The following is a 13,212-nucleotide window of genomic DNA, read 5'->3' as shown; positions in this document are numbered from 1 at the left end:
TGGCAAAATGTCATCTCTACAAACAAAAGTACAAAAATTAGCCAGGTGTGGTGTGTGCCTGTAGTACCAGGTGCTCAGGAGGCTGAGGTGGAAGGGTTGCTTGAGCCTGGGAGGTGGAGGTTGCAGTGAGCTGAGATTGCGCCCCTGCACTCCAGCCCAGGTGACAGAGCCAGACCCTGCTCTTGAACTCCTGGGCCCAAGTGATCCTCCTGACTTGGCCTCCCAAAGTGCTGGGATTACAGGTGTGAGCCACCATGCCCAGCCCTTCTCTATCTTTTGCTTCACAAACCCTGATTCTGGCTTCTTTGGATTTGTCTAATTTCTCGAGATGGAAATATAGATCATTATTTTGTAAAATACACATTTAAGATTATAAATTTCTGCCAGGTGCAGTTTTAAGATACACATTTAAGATGATAAATTTCTACAGTTCCTCACACCTGTAATCCCATCACTTTGGGAAGCCGAGGTGGGTAGATGATGAGGTCAGGAGATTGAGACCAGCCTGACCAATCTGGTGAAACCCTGCCTCTACTAAAAATACAAAAATTAGCTGGATGTGGTGGTGGGCGCCTGTAATCCCAGCTAATCAGGAGGCTGAGGCAGGAGAATTATTTGAACCCGGGAGGCAGAGATTGCAACAAGCCAAGATCGTGCTATTGCACTCCAGTGACAGGGTGAGTCTCTGTCTCAAAAAAAAAAAAAAAAAAAGATTATAAATTTCCTTTAAGTACAGCTGTAAGTGCATCCCACAAGTTTTGGTAGTTCATATTTTCATTATAATTCAGTTCAAAATATTTTCTCATTTTCATTATGATTCCTTCTTTTATCAGTTATACTTTCCTAAATATTTAAGGAAGAAATAAAACCAGTCTTACTATCAAATTTTCAATATACTCTGATAGAAAAAAGAGGGTTCACTGCTTATTTTGTTTCAAACCAGTATAATTTAGTATTAAAACATGATACGGTTGTCTTAAGAAATTATAAGCCAGATTTTTAAAATATGATTACAAAAATAAAGGAAAAAATATAATAGCAAATAAAATACACATTGAAGTATTATGACCAAGTTGTCTTTATTTTAACAGTGTAAACTTGGACTAAAATTAGTAAAATTAGACTTTGTGAATGCAAACTTGGATTAAAATTAGAAAACCAGCCATTGGGATTTACTATATTAACAGAATTAGGGAGAAAATGTGATTATTTCAATAGGTGTCAAAAAATACACAATAGGCTCGGGCATGGTGGCTCATGCCTGTAATGCCAACACTTTGGGAGGCCCAGGAATTCAAGATCAGACTGGGCAACGTGGCAGAACTCTGTTGCTTCAAAAGATATTTTAAAAAATTAGCCAGGTATAGTGGCACATGCTTGTAGTCCCAGCTACTTGGGAGGCTGAGGTTGGAGGACCACTTGAGTCTGGGAGGCAGAGATTGCATTGGGCTGAGATCGCTCCACTGCACTCCAGCCTAGGCAACAAAGCAAGACTTTGTCTCAAAATAATAATAAAATGTAACACTTATGATAAAAAAAAAATCTTGGCAAAAAGTATAGCTTTAATATTTGACAAGGGCAACAGATTGTATTAGTCCTGGTTCTCTTAGAGGGACGGAACTAATAGGAATAAATGCACACACACAGAGCTAATAGGAATACGCACACACACCCCCTCTTTCTCCCCTAATAGGCTATATATAGGATACTAATAGGATATATATATGGGGCACATGCTACCATGCCCAGCTAATATTTTTGTAGAGACAGGGTCTTACCATGTTGACTCACACACACACACACACTCTCTCTCTCTCTCTCTCTCTCTCTCTCTCTCTCTCTCTCTCTCTCTCTAAAGGGAAGTTTATTAAATATTGACTTACATGATCACAAGGTTCCACAATAGGCTGTCTGCAAGCTAAGGAGCAAGGAGAGCCAGAACTTGGAGTCAGATGTTTGAGGGCAGGAAGCATCCATAAAGCATGGGAGAAAGATGTAGGCTGTGAGGCTAGTCCTGTCTGCCCTTTTCACATTTTTCCACCTACTTCATATTCGATGGAAGCTGATTAGATTGTGCCCAGCAGATTAAGGGTGGACCTGCTTTGTCCCCAGTCCACTGAGTCAAATGTTAATCTCTTGGCAGCATGGACACAGACACACCCAGGATTAATACTTTTCATCCTTCAGTCCAATCAAGTTGACACTCAGTATTAACCATCACACAGATTAAATAAACTGTGATTTATAAGTAGAGAATAATTTTTAAGGTCTGAGGAAATTATTGTGATTTGATACGTAAATAAAGAATTATAGTTATTTGCATAATTACAGAGAAAACAGACTAGCATAAAGTACACATAAATGTGAATAGTAGTTTCTGGAGTTGAGAAGTTAATAGATTTTTCTTTAATTTATCTTCATTATTTGCATTTTATAATGATTCTAAAGTGTACATTGGTTAATTTTGTAACCATAAATAACAGCAGGTTAATTGTAATTAAATCTTTTAATCAGAAATACAGCTGCATTAAAATAATTTTAAAATGCCTTTTTTTTTTTTTTTTAAAGACAGTGCCTCACTCTGTTGCCTAGTCTGAAGTGCAGTGGTGTGATCTTGGCGCATTGCAACCTCCTGGGCTTAAGGGATCCCCCCATCTCAGCCTCCCAAGCAGCTGGGACTACAGGCATATGCCACCATACCCGGCTAATTTTTTGTATATTTTGTAGACAGGGTCTTGCCATGTTGTCCAGCCTGGAAAATGACTTTTTATTGTGAAGTGTAAAATTCATTAAAGCATGAAATAGCAATTTTAAGGAGCCTAAACAAGGCACTCAATAATAAAATATAAAAGAAACATAATCACTGATGTTGCCAAATATCAAATGAATTTTACTGTCCATATGGGGCCAGGAAGTACCGGGGCTAGATATATATAAAATGAGTAATAAGAGTCTTAAGTTCTTCATAAATGAGGTGCTAGTGCAGATAATGTGTATACAAGTAATTGAGAAAGTGATATGAGCTTTTTAGACTAGCCATTTCATACTTGTGATCTTTTCTGAAATTCTTAAGTGAAGATTTATAAAAAGTTAACTGTGGGCCGGGCGCGGTGGCTCAAGCCTGTAATCCCAGCACTTTGGGAGGCCGAGGCGGGTGGATCACGAGGTCAAGAGATCGAGACCAACCTGGTCAACACGGTGAAACTCCGTCTCTACTAAAAATACAAAAAAAAATTAGCTGGGCATGGTGGCACGTGCCTGTAATCCCAGCTACTCAGGAGGCTGAGGCAGAATTGCCTGAACCCAGGAGGCGGAGGTTGCGGTGAGCCGAGATCGCGCTATTGCACTCCAGCCTGGGTAACAAGAGCGAAACTCCGTCCCAAAAAAAAAAAAAAAAAGTTAACTGTGAGCCGTCTGGTGACCACCGGTTGCTAGTGGAGATGGTTTTCTTTTCTTTTTTTTAAATTACATCCTCCACTGATTTCTAAATACCAGGAGTTGATTATTTTGTGTTTTTGAACATTTTTACAGATGGTAGTGAAAACCTTTATGGATATGGATCAGGACTCAGAAGACGAAAAACAGCAGTATCTCCCACTAGCCTTGCATCTTGCATCTGAATTCTTCCTCAGGAACCCCAATAAAGATGTGCGTCTCCTTGTAGCATGTTGTTTGGCTGATATCTTTCGTATCTATGCCCCAGAAGCTCCATATACTTCCCATGATAAACTTAAGGTAAATATAGTCTTTACAAAATCATTTTATTGTATTTTCCATTCACAACTGATCAGAAGTTATACTTTTATTTTTATACTTTACCTTTATGAACATATGTTTTGTATTAGTCTCTTCATCTTAAGAGTATATCATAAGTTGCAAAATTATTCATTCAGTCAGTATTTTCACATACGACTGAGTTGTTTGTTTTGAGGCATAGAAAAGTGTAGTTCAAAACTGGTTCCTATATGCTCAAATCCAATTTTCTGGCTAATTCATCACAAAAGCCCAGATGGCTATGTTCCAGGGACAAATAGCAGATTAATGATACTTTTTAAAACAATAGCATACCAGAATTTACATAGTCATCTATTTTCTCCTATAAGTTATTCAGCATGCAAAACTATATGCTCATCTTGGTCATTCTGCCTTTGTTCAAATGTTTGTGGAACTCTTACATTGATCACTTGAGCAGATTTTGTATTTTGAATAATTTTATTCTTGGCAAATTTTAATCCTTTAGACTGCTTTCTTTAAAAATAGTCCCCCAAATCATTTTGCACAATATTGGTACTACTGTGAGTTGAAACTTCTAAAGAAAACTTATTAAGAAATGAAAGACTATCATCATGAAACAGAACCATTGGACTAGTCTGTTGCCTTTTTTCACACACAACTTCATAGTCATACATCAACATCAAAAGTATTAGCTAAAAATTACTATTTACGTGTAGGAAATAGTAATGGAAAGACTCATATCCAACTCCTTAACATGAAGATAGTTTTTGCCACAATGTAAAGTAGAGATAGTAAAGTGAAAGCTCAATAGTAGAAGAAAAGATAATGAGATTTAGAGCCTGTGGTCCTCCTGAATACAAAAGCCTAAAGATTTGTAGAAGTAACTATCTTTATTTTTGCTTCTAGAGAGTATAATTTTATTTGATTGGATATTTTTAATCATTTTGAAAAATGGACTAGGCCACTCCCAAGACATTCATCTAAAGGAGAATTTTCTTTATTGCAGTTTATACACAGATAATATATTTACATACTGTTAGTGTGTTTTGAAAGAAAAGTATTTGTGTCTAAATTAATATATTTTATTTTTTTAACAGGACATATTTTTGTTTATTACCAGACAATTAAAAGGTTTGGAGGATACAAAGAGTCCACAGTTTAATAGATACTTTTATTTATTAGAGGTAAAATAACTTATTTAATAATTTATTTAATAACTATTATTTCACATGATAGCAAATTCTTCATGTTAACTTTGTAATGTAAAATGAGTCTTTGTGTTTTATTCAAAGCCTATAATAAAATGTCTTTTACATTTCATAAAGAAAATGTCATTTTATTTTTATTCCTATCCTGAAGAGATAAAGTATATTCTCGTGGAAAAACTAGATTATTTGAAACTATACCTTTTGTTCGTATCTCTCTGTTTTTACTATTTTCTAATCTAAAAACAGATTTTCACTGTTCCTTAAATTTTGCATGTAAATATATCTACCAACCCAAAAATATTGAGTATTTTCAGTTTGAGAAAATTGATGCCATCAGGTATATATCTTTTTCAAGATAAGAGTATGTGATTAATTTAACACTTAAAATTTGATATGTTGAGTCTTTATAGACTTTAATATGTTTCTAATTCTAAAAATTTATACTGAACTTTTTATTATGTAACTATTCTGTGTATATATATATATATATATACTTCAATAATTATTTTTGTTTATTTAAGAATTTAGCTTGGGTTAAATCATATAACATCTGCTTTGAATTGGAAGATTGCAATGAAATTTTTATTCAGCTTTTTAGGACTCTCTTCTCAGTGATCAAGTAAGTTACTTTTTTAAGCATTTCTGTTTCTTTTTTTATTTATATATTCAGATGTTGTATAGTCTATGTACACTAAGATACTTCAGAGTTACAAGGAATAGTTTTCGTTAGAAGACTTAACATGAAGGGAAAAGTAAAAATCCTGTTTTCTGAACGCCGCCTTTGTTCTTATACTACCATTTTTAAATTATGGCATCAATTTATTGGTTGACTCTTAAGTGCCCCAGTCTGTCCTGGAGGCCATGGACTAGTAGAGAAGTATAAAGTAGTGCTCTTGTTTTGAAGAAACTTACTATCTAATAGAGGCAGCCACATATGTTTGTAAAGCAAATCACCTGAAACCTGTTATTAATATAATGAAACATTAAATTATGAGGTAGAAATTATGCAGATTTTATGTACCATTAGTACTGGGAGGCATAATAGCTCAGTTTTTAAGCTCACTAACTACTTCTTATTCTAGACTTAGGAAAAAAACCTTAAACATTCCCTAAGTTGGCCTTCTCTTTATAGAAATAGGGAGAGTAATCCAGAGCCAGGAAGTATAGTGGCTTGCCCAGGGACCAGTTGCTGGGCAGGAGGATCAAACTCTGATTTTAGCCCAAGTTTTTTGTTTTGTTGTGTTGTTGTTGTTGTTTTGGTGTGTGGGATTTTTGGTTTGGTTTTGTTTTTGAGACAGTATCTGGCTCTGTCACCCATGCTGGGGTGCAGTGGTGCCATCTTGGCTCACTGCAGCTTCTGCCTCCCAGGTTTAAGCGATTGTCCTGCCTCAGCCTCCTGAGTAGCTGGAACTACAGGTGTGTGCCACCATACCTGGCTAATTTTTGTATTTTCAGTACAAATGGCGTTTTGCCATGTTGGCCAGGCTGGTCTCAAACTTACGTCCTCAAATGATCCACCTGCCTCAGCCTCCCAAAATGCTGGGATTACAGGTGTGAGCTACCATGCCCAGCCTGGTTTGTTTTTTGTGTGGTAAATCAAGCACTGCTATGAGATGTGTTCTAGAGAATTACATTATATACAAACATATCTCACAAAAGTTTTCTGGTAGCCACATTAATAGGAAAGTAAAAACAAGTGAAATTCATTTTGATAATTTATTTATTCCACTGTATCAAAAAGTATTTTCATTTCAATGTGTGACACTCTTCATACTTTACATATTTACCAGCCACATGTGGCTAATGGCATGCATATTGAACAGCAGATTACCAGAGCCTTCTGTAGATTTTTATGAATGCTATATCATATTTTCCTTTTCCTTAGATGAAATGGTAGGATTAGACATTACCTGAAACAAACAGGAAAGGATCACTCCAGCTTGGCATAAGGATAGAAGCTTGTAGAAAGACTGCATGAGAAAAAGCTTCCAGAGACATTTGACTAGCTGTAAGCCCTTAAGTAAATGATAGAACATATAAACCTTACCTTTGTGTTTGTTAGCTTTTGCTGCATAACAAAATAACCTAAAACTTGATAGTTTAAGACAGCCACCATTTTATTTAGCTCATGATTCTGCTTGGCAGTTGATTTTATTTGGAGTGGATTTGCACCTGTGTTTGTAGTCAGTTGGCAGGATACCTGGCTTTTGGCTGAGGTGGACTGAAGTGATAGAACTGGGTCGCATGTCTTATCCATTCAGGAGGCCAGCCCAGGTCCCTTCCTACGCTGACTAGGTTCAAAAGCAAGAAAGGGCAGGCCTCACTGGAAGCACTTGAAACTGATTTTTGGCCTTATATTTTATACTTCATTGATTTTTCATTTGTCCATTTGAAATTCTTTGAGAGGTACTAGGGTGACATTTTCAGAAAAACCTTCTAGTTCTGGAAAGCATTTTAGATGAAACTTTTGATTTTCAGTATTGGTGAATTAAACCTTCTAGTGGCAAGGATAAAGCAAGAATTACTTATGTTGGCTTATACGTTTGGTGGTGTTTAAACAGGTTTCTATCTTAGTGTGAGGAATTTATTAAGACCTAAGGTGTGACAGCTGAAAAAAATGTCTGCTTTTATTATCATATACTTTTTTTGTTGTTTCCTGGCGCGGTGGCTCAAGCCTGTAATCCCAGCACTTTGGGAGGCCGAGGCGGGTGGATCACGAGGTCAAGAGATCGAGACCATCCTGGTCAACATGGTGAAACCCCGTCTCTACTAAAAATACAAAAAATCAGCTGGGTGTGGTGGCGCGTGCCTGTAATCCCAGCTACTCAGGAGGCTGAGGCAGGAGAATTGCCTGAACCCAGGAGGCGGAGGTTGCGGTGAGCCGAGATCGCGCCATTGCACTCCAGCCTGGGTAACAAGAGCAAAACTCCGTCTCAAAAAAAAAAAAAAAAAAAAATTATCACCTTTAAAAATCTGGGGCATGTAAGCAGAAGCGTCCTTTCTTTAAAGTGGACTTTTTTGTTTGTGTGTTTTTGAGACAGGGTCTTGATCTGTCACCCAGGCTGTAGTGCAGTGGCATGATCATGGCTCACTGATGTCTTGACCTCCTGGGCTCAAGTGATCCTCCCATATCAGCCTTCTGAGAAGCTGGGGCTATAGAGACACATCACCACATCTGGCTATTTTTAACTTTTTTGTAGGGACAGGGTTGTGCCATGTTGCCCAGGCCAAACTTGACATTTTTATTAGGTAGAATTTAATTTACTCTTGGAATCCTAGTTGTATAGAGACTTTAATTTATTTTAAAGGTCTTTTTTATTATTATTAATTTATTTGTTTTGAGGTGGAGTCTCGCTCTGTCACCAGGCTGGAATGCAGTGGCATGAACTCCACTCACTACAACCTCTGCCTCCTGTGTTCAAACAGTTCTTCCACCTCAGCCTCCTCTGCAGCTGGGATTACAGGCACCTGCCACCACGCCCCGATAATTTTTGTATTTTTGTAGAGATGGAGTTTGACCATGTTGGTTGGCCAGGCTGGTCTCGAACTCCTGACCACAGGTGATCCACCCACCGCAGCCTCCCAAAGTGCTGGGATTACAGGCATTAGCCACTGTGCCTGGCCTTTTTTTTTTTTTTTTTTTTTTTTTTTTTGCTTTTTTTAAAAAAATGTGAATTGAAGAAAATGTGGTTTATTAGAAGTTAGGTTGGTCTTGTTTATATAAAATACAACCATGCCTTACAACTGTTGTAATTAATATTCAACAAAAGGAGAAAGTAAATAGAGCAGCCAAAATTCCTCTGCCGTTATTGGTACTGTCCCTCAAGTGAAAACCCTTTAAATGTGAGATTGTTGTTTTAAACTAGGAAGTTTAATTTTCTTTTTGGAAGCTTGAATTCTCTTCTTCTCCTCCTCCTCCTCCTCCTACTACTACTTTCTTTTTTTTTATAGCAATAGCCACAATAAGAAGGTACAAATGCACATGCTAGATTTGATGAGTTCTATCATCATGGAAGGTGATGGAGTTACTCAAGAATTATTGGACTCCATTCTTATTAACCTCATTCCTGCACATAAGGTCTGTAAAGTATGAATATGTTAAAGGTTAATATTTAAGTCATGCTACACATAAGAATGAACAATTGTTTTATGGCCATTTGCAATCCCATGTAAATGTTCTCATGATCATTCTCCACCTCAAATAAAATAGATTAACATGCATTAGTCTTGTGGCTATTATTTTTACAAAACATATTGATTAACATGTAAGATTTTTATCCATTTAGGTGTTATTTTTTGGAAACTGAAAATATTTTGTATTCATAGCACATAGTCTGAGAATTATATGGGGTTAGGGATGTTGTCTTTTTGGTTAATTTTGTTTGGAAAAGAAATGTATTTCCTCCTTTTTAACATAGATGTGAAACATAGGAATTTGGATTTATTTTCAGAATCTGTATTGTGCCTTTTTCTTAGGTACTCTCAGAAAAAGATTTGGGCAGAAGCAGAAGCTATATAATTAATGTTAAGAAGGAAAGGATGGGATGATTCAGAGGTGTATCATTCCTCTCCATTTCCTTTATCTATTTCTCTCCACCAGGTCCTCCTAAGAAACTGAAGGACTTGGCTGCCCTCAAGCTCCACCACTGGGCTCTACTCAAGCCTACCCCAGTGTTGATATTTGCCCTTCTGTTCTTTTTCTCTAATGATTCAGTAACCTGTTACCAGACATTAGAGGAAAAATCTGTCTAATTATACTCATTCACAGAAAGATATAATTAATTTGAAATTCTTCTCTTGACTCTACTTATTATTTGCATTTTATGCAGATGAATTTGTAGTTTATAAAAATCCTGAGTCTATGACAAAGGAGAGTATATTTTGGCAGGTTAAGACAGCATATTTGGTTTTTATATACTAGGTAAGTAGATCCATGGTATTTTTTTTTTTTTTTTTTTTGAGACAGGCTCTTGCTTTGTCACCTAGGCTAGAGTGCAGTGGCACAATCATGGTTCATTGCAACCTTTGTTCCTGGGCTGAAATGATCCTCCCACCCCAGCCTTCCAAGTAGCTGGCAATACAGGCATGTGCCACCATACCTGGCTAATTTTTTTTTAAGTTAGTTTTAGAAACAGGGTTTTGCTATGTTGCCTGGGCTGTTTTCAAACTCCTGGGCTCAAGTGATCTGCCTGCCTCGGCCTCCCAGAGTGCTGAGGTTACAGGAATGAGTGACCACAGCTGGCTTGAGAGCATTTTTATTAGTAGTAGGAAATGACTTCTTTTAAAATAGAAATGTTAACTTAATTTTAAGCAAATCTTATCCTTTGCCAATGAAATAAAAGTATAGAGCAGGGGTCAAGAAGCTGTGGCTTGTTGATCAAATTTGGACCATTGCTTATTTATGTGAGTAAGGTTTTATTGGAACACAGCCATGTTCATTCGTTTTCATTTTGTTTGTATCTGCTTTCATGCTACAACAGCAGTGCTGTGTAGCGTAGCAGTGATTTGTATGACCCATAAAACCTAAAGTATTTACGATGTGACCCTTCATCGAAAAAGTTTGCTAAACCCTTGCCTAGAGTTTAGGGTTTCCTAGCCCCTTTCTGGAAGAGGTGTGAGATGACAGTAAATTAATCTGTTTGATCTAAAACTTCAAGATATATAGCAATGTTAATAGGCATTATTCAAAACAATAATTCCCTTTTCAGGCATTTAAAAAAAATTAAATATGTATTTTCTACAGTTTTTCTCAGATCCTTTAATTTATTTGAGTATGTTGGGGCTCTTTAAGAGGGAGCATAGTATTCAGCATTCCAAAAATATAATTGACCAAGACCCCCTTTTTTGGGAACACTTAACCAGGTCTGCTCTTCTTCAGAGCACACATTGATTAAACAATGAAATAATTGAGCATGTTGTGTTAGATTGGGGAGTGTATGTGTTTAAGATACATGGTGTAGTTGTCGGTTTACATTGGTTAATAGCCAAAACCAAAAAGCATTAGGTCTGTTTTGAGTTTACTAAAACTTAATATGGGGTTGTGCTTTTGCTAACTAATCCCTTTTAGTTTTTGATTAATAAATGAATTCATTTTGCAACTTCTGCAATTAAGACCACTTGACTAGAGGATATTTGGCAAAAACTTGAAGAGAATTCAGTTATTTTTATTTTCGTTTCATATTTTAGTGAAGGAAAATTCTTTTTTTATTATAGATTTGAAGACTACAGTGTTCTAATGTTACTGTCTCATAAATTAACAAATTCATTTGTAACTTTTCATGTTTTTATTATTTTTCAGAACTTAAATAAACAGTCCTTTGACCTTGCAAAAGTGCTGTTGAAAAGAACAGTCCAGACTATTGAGGCATGCATTGCCAATGTATGTATTTCTGTGTATTGTTTAACTCTTAATCCGTTGTACTAATTTGTTAGAACCTGTTACATACAAGTTTATTTAGCTTAAAGACTTTTTGTCCAAATGTGACCAAGGTTAGATAAATGCAGCATAAACTTCATGATGTTGTTTTTAAAGGGCACAAGATAGTGGATGTTATTTTAAGAATACTTGTCTACAACTCCCATCCCCTGATCTGCATTTGTATTTATGTTTATTTCATTGTCTCCCCAATATGCTGACCTCTTTAGTTTTGTTTTTTGAGGTGAAGTTTCGCTTTTGTTACCCAGGCTGGATTGCAATGGCACTATCTCAGCTCACCGCAACCTCTGCCTCCCGGGTTCAAGTGTTTCTCTTACGTCAGCCACCTCAGTTGCTGGGATTATAGGCATGCGCCACCACGCCTGGCTAATTTTGTATTTAGAGTAGAGACAGGGTTTCACATTGTTGGTGAGTCTGGTCTTGAACTCCCAACCTCAGGTGATCTGCCGTCCTCGGCCTCCCAAAGTGCTGGCGTGAGCCACCGTGCCCGACCTCTCTACATCTTTATCTTTGGGTCTCTGTGTCTCTTTTATATATTTTCCTCTTTGTTTCTTCTGGGTCATTCTTCTAAAGTCTTACTGTTTATTCCTCTTTAGCAGTTGCTATACAGTAATAGTTTAAAAAAAGCTTTATTGAGGAATTTGTTTGGGATATTTTTGTTGTCCTTACTAAAAAAAAAATCAGTGATTTGGAATAAAATATTTGTAATTTCACTACCTTATAGTAGTTAATTTCATTGTACATTTGCTCATATTTATACCTATTTTTACACATACTTTATGTAAAATTTTTGTCTTATTTGTATTTACATATTTTGACATTCTTTTTAAATATACAAGAATGACTATAAATATTTCTTGATATATATTTTCTTATTGTCATGCATTTAGGTCTTTTCAGTGTTTTTTTTCTTTCCTAATCATCTTTGTGAATCTAACATTTACATATTGTTGATTTATTTTCCATGGATAAAAATCCAAATGAGGTTTTGTTTTGTTTTGTTTTTTTCTGAGATGGAGTCTTGCATTTATGTCCACGCTGAAGTGCAGTCGTGTGATTTTAGCTCACTGCAGCCCCTGCCTCTTAGGCTCAAGCAGTTCTCCTACCTCAGCCTCCTGAGTGGCTGGACTACAGTTGTGTGCCACCATGCCCTGCTAATTTTTGCATTTTTAGTAGAGACGGAGTTTTACCATGTTGGCTAGGCTGATCTCAAACTCCTGACCTTAGGTGATCTGCCCACCTTGGCCTCCCAAAGTGCTGGGATTACAGGCGTGAGCCATCACACCTGGCCAAGAATGAGTATTTTCTAACTCCTAATATATGCTGCTTTTCAGATTATGATACTAGCAGAAATACATGCTTGTATCAGTTGCATACATTTGCCCCTTTAGCTTTTTTTTTTTTTTTGAGACAAAGTGTCACTCTGTCACCCAGGCGGGAGTGCGGTGGCTTGATCTCAATCTTCACTCACTGCGACCTCCGCCTCACGGGTTCAAGAAATTCTCTGCCTCAGCCTCCCGAGTAGCTGGGATTATAGGCGCCCACCACCATGCCTGGCTAATTTTTGTGTTTTTAGTAGAGATGGGGTTTTCACTGTCTTGGTCAGGCTGGTCTTGAACTCCTGGATCTTCCACTGTCCTCAGCCTCCCAAAGTGCTGGGATTATAGGCATGAGCCACCATGCCTGGCCCCTTTAACATATTTAAAATTTAATTCTTCTGCGTGTATGGGGGTTTGGTGTGTGGTACTGGTATAATTTAATTTGCGCTCTTGGCCTTGTGTTCCCCATTTTTCTCTCTAGCATTTTTTTAAAAATCAGCTGTTTTGTCACCAC

General features: G+C 37.0%; 1 protein-coding gene across 4 annotated transcripts in view; it reads left to right on the top strand.

The window, feature by feature from the left end:
* PDS5A (PDS5 cohesin associated factor A) overlaps window positions 1-13,212 on the top strand; it is a 157,705-nt gene that overhangs the window by 42,279 nt on the left and 102,214 nt on the right. For all 4 annotated transcript variants that reach the window (XR_004267489.1, XM_032273988.1, XM_032273989.1 and 1 more), the window contains 5 exons: window positions 3,532-3,735; window positions 4,833-4,919; window positions 5,465-5,562; window positions 8,895-9,021; window positions 11,242-11,322. Coding sequence is in view for 3 of the 4 variants with exons in the window: in XM_032273988.1 (XP_032129879.1) it covers window positions 3,532-3,735; window positions 4,833-4,919; window positions 5,465-5,562; window positions 8,895-9,021; window positions 11,242-11,322 (597 nt within the window). In the remaining variant the exon portion in view is untranslated. The remainder of the gene's footprint in view (window positions 1-3,531; window positions 3,736-4,832; window positions 4,920-5,464; window positions 5,563-8,894; window positions 9,022-11,241; window positions 11,323-13,212) is intronic.

This window comes from Sapajus apella, unplaced genomic scaffold, assembly GCF_009761245.1.
Source record: "Sapajus apella isolate SASKATOON/1434 unplaced genomic scaffold, GSC_monkey_1.0 scaffold5, whole genome shotgun sequence".
Classification (NCBI taxonomy): domain Eukaryota; kingdom Metazoa; phylum Chordata; class Mammalia; order Primates; family Cebidae; genus Sapajus; species Sapajus apella.
Note: the sequence above shows the minus strand (reverse complement) of the source record. Positions and strands in the feature narration are given on the sequence as shown.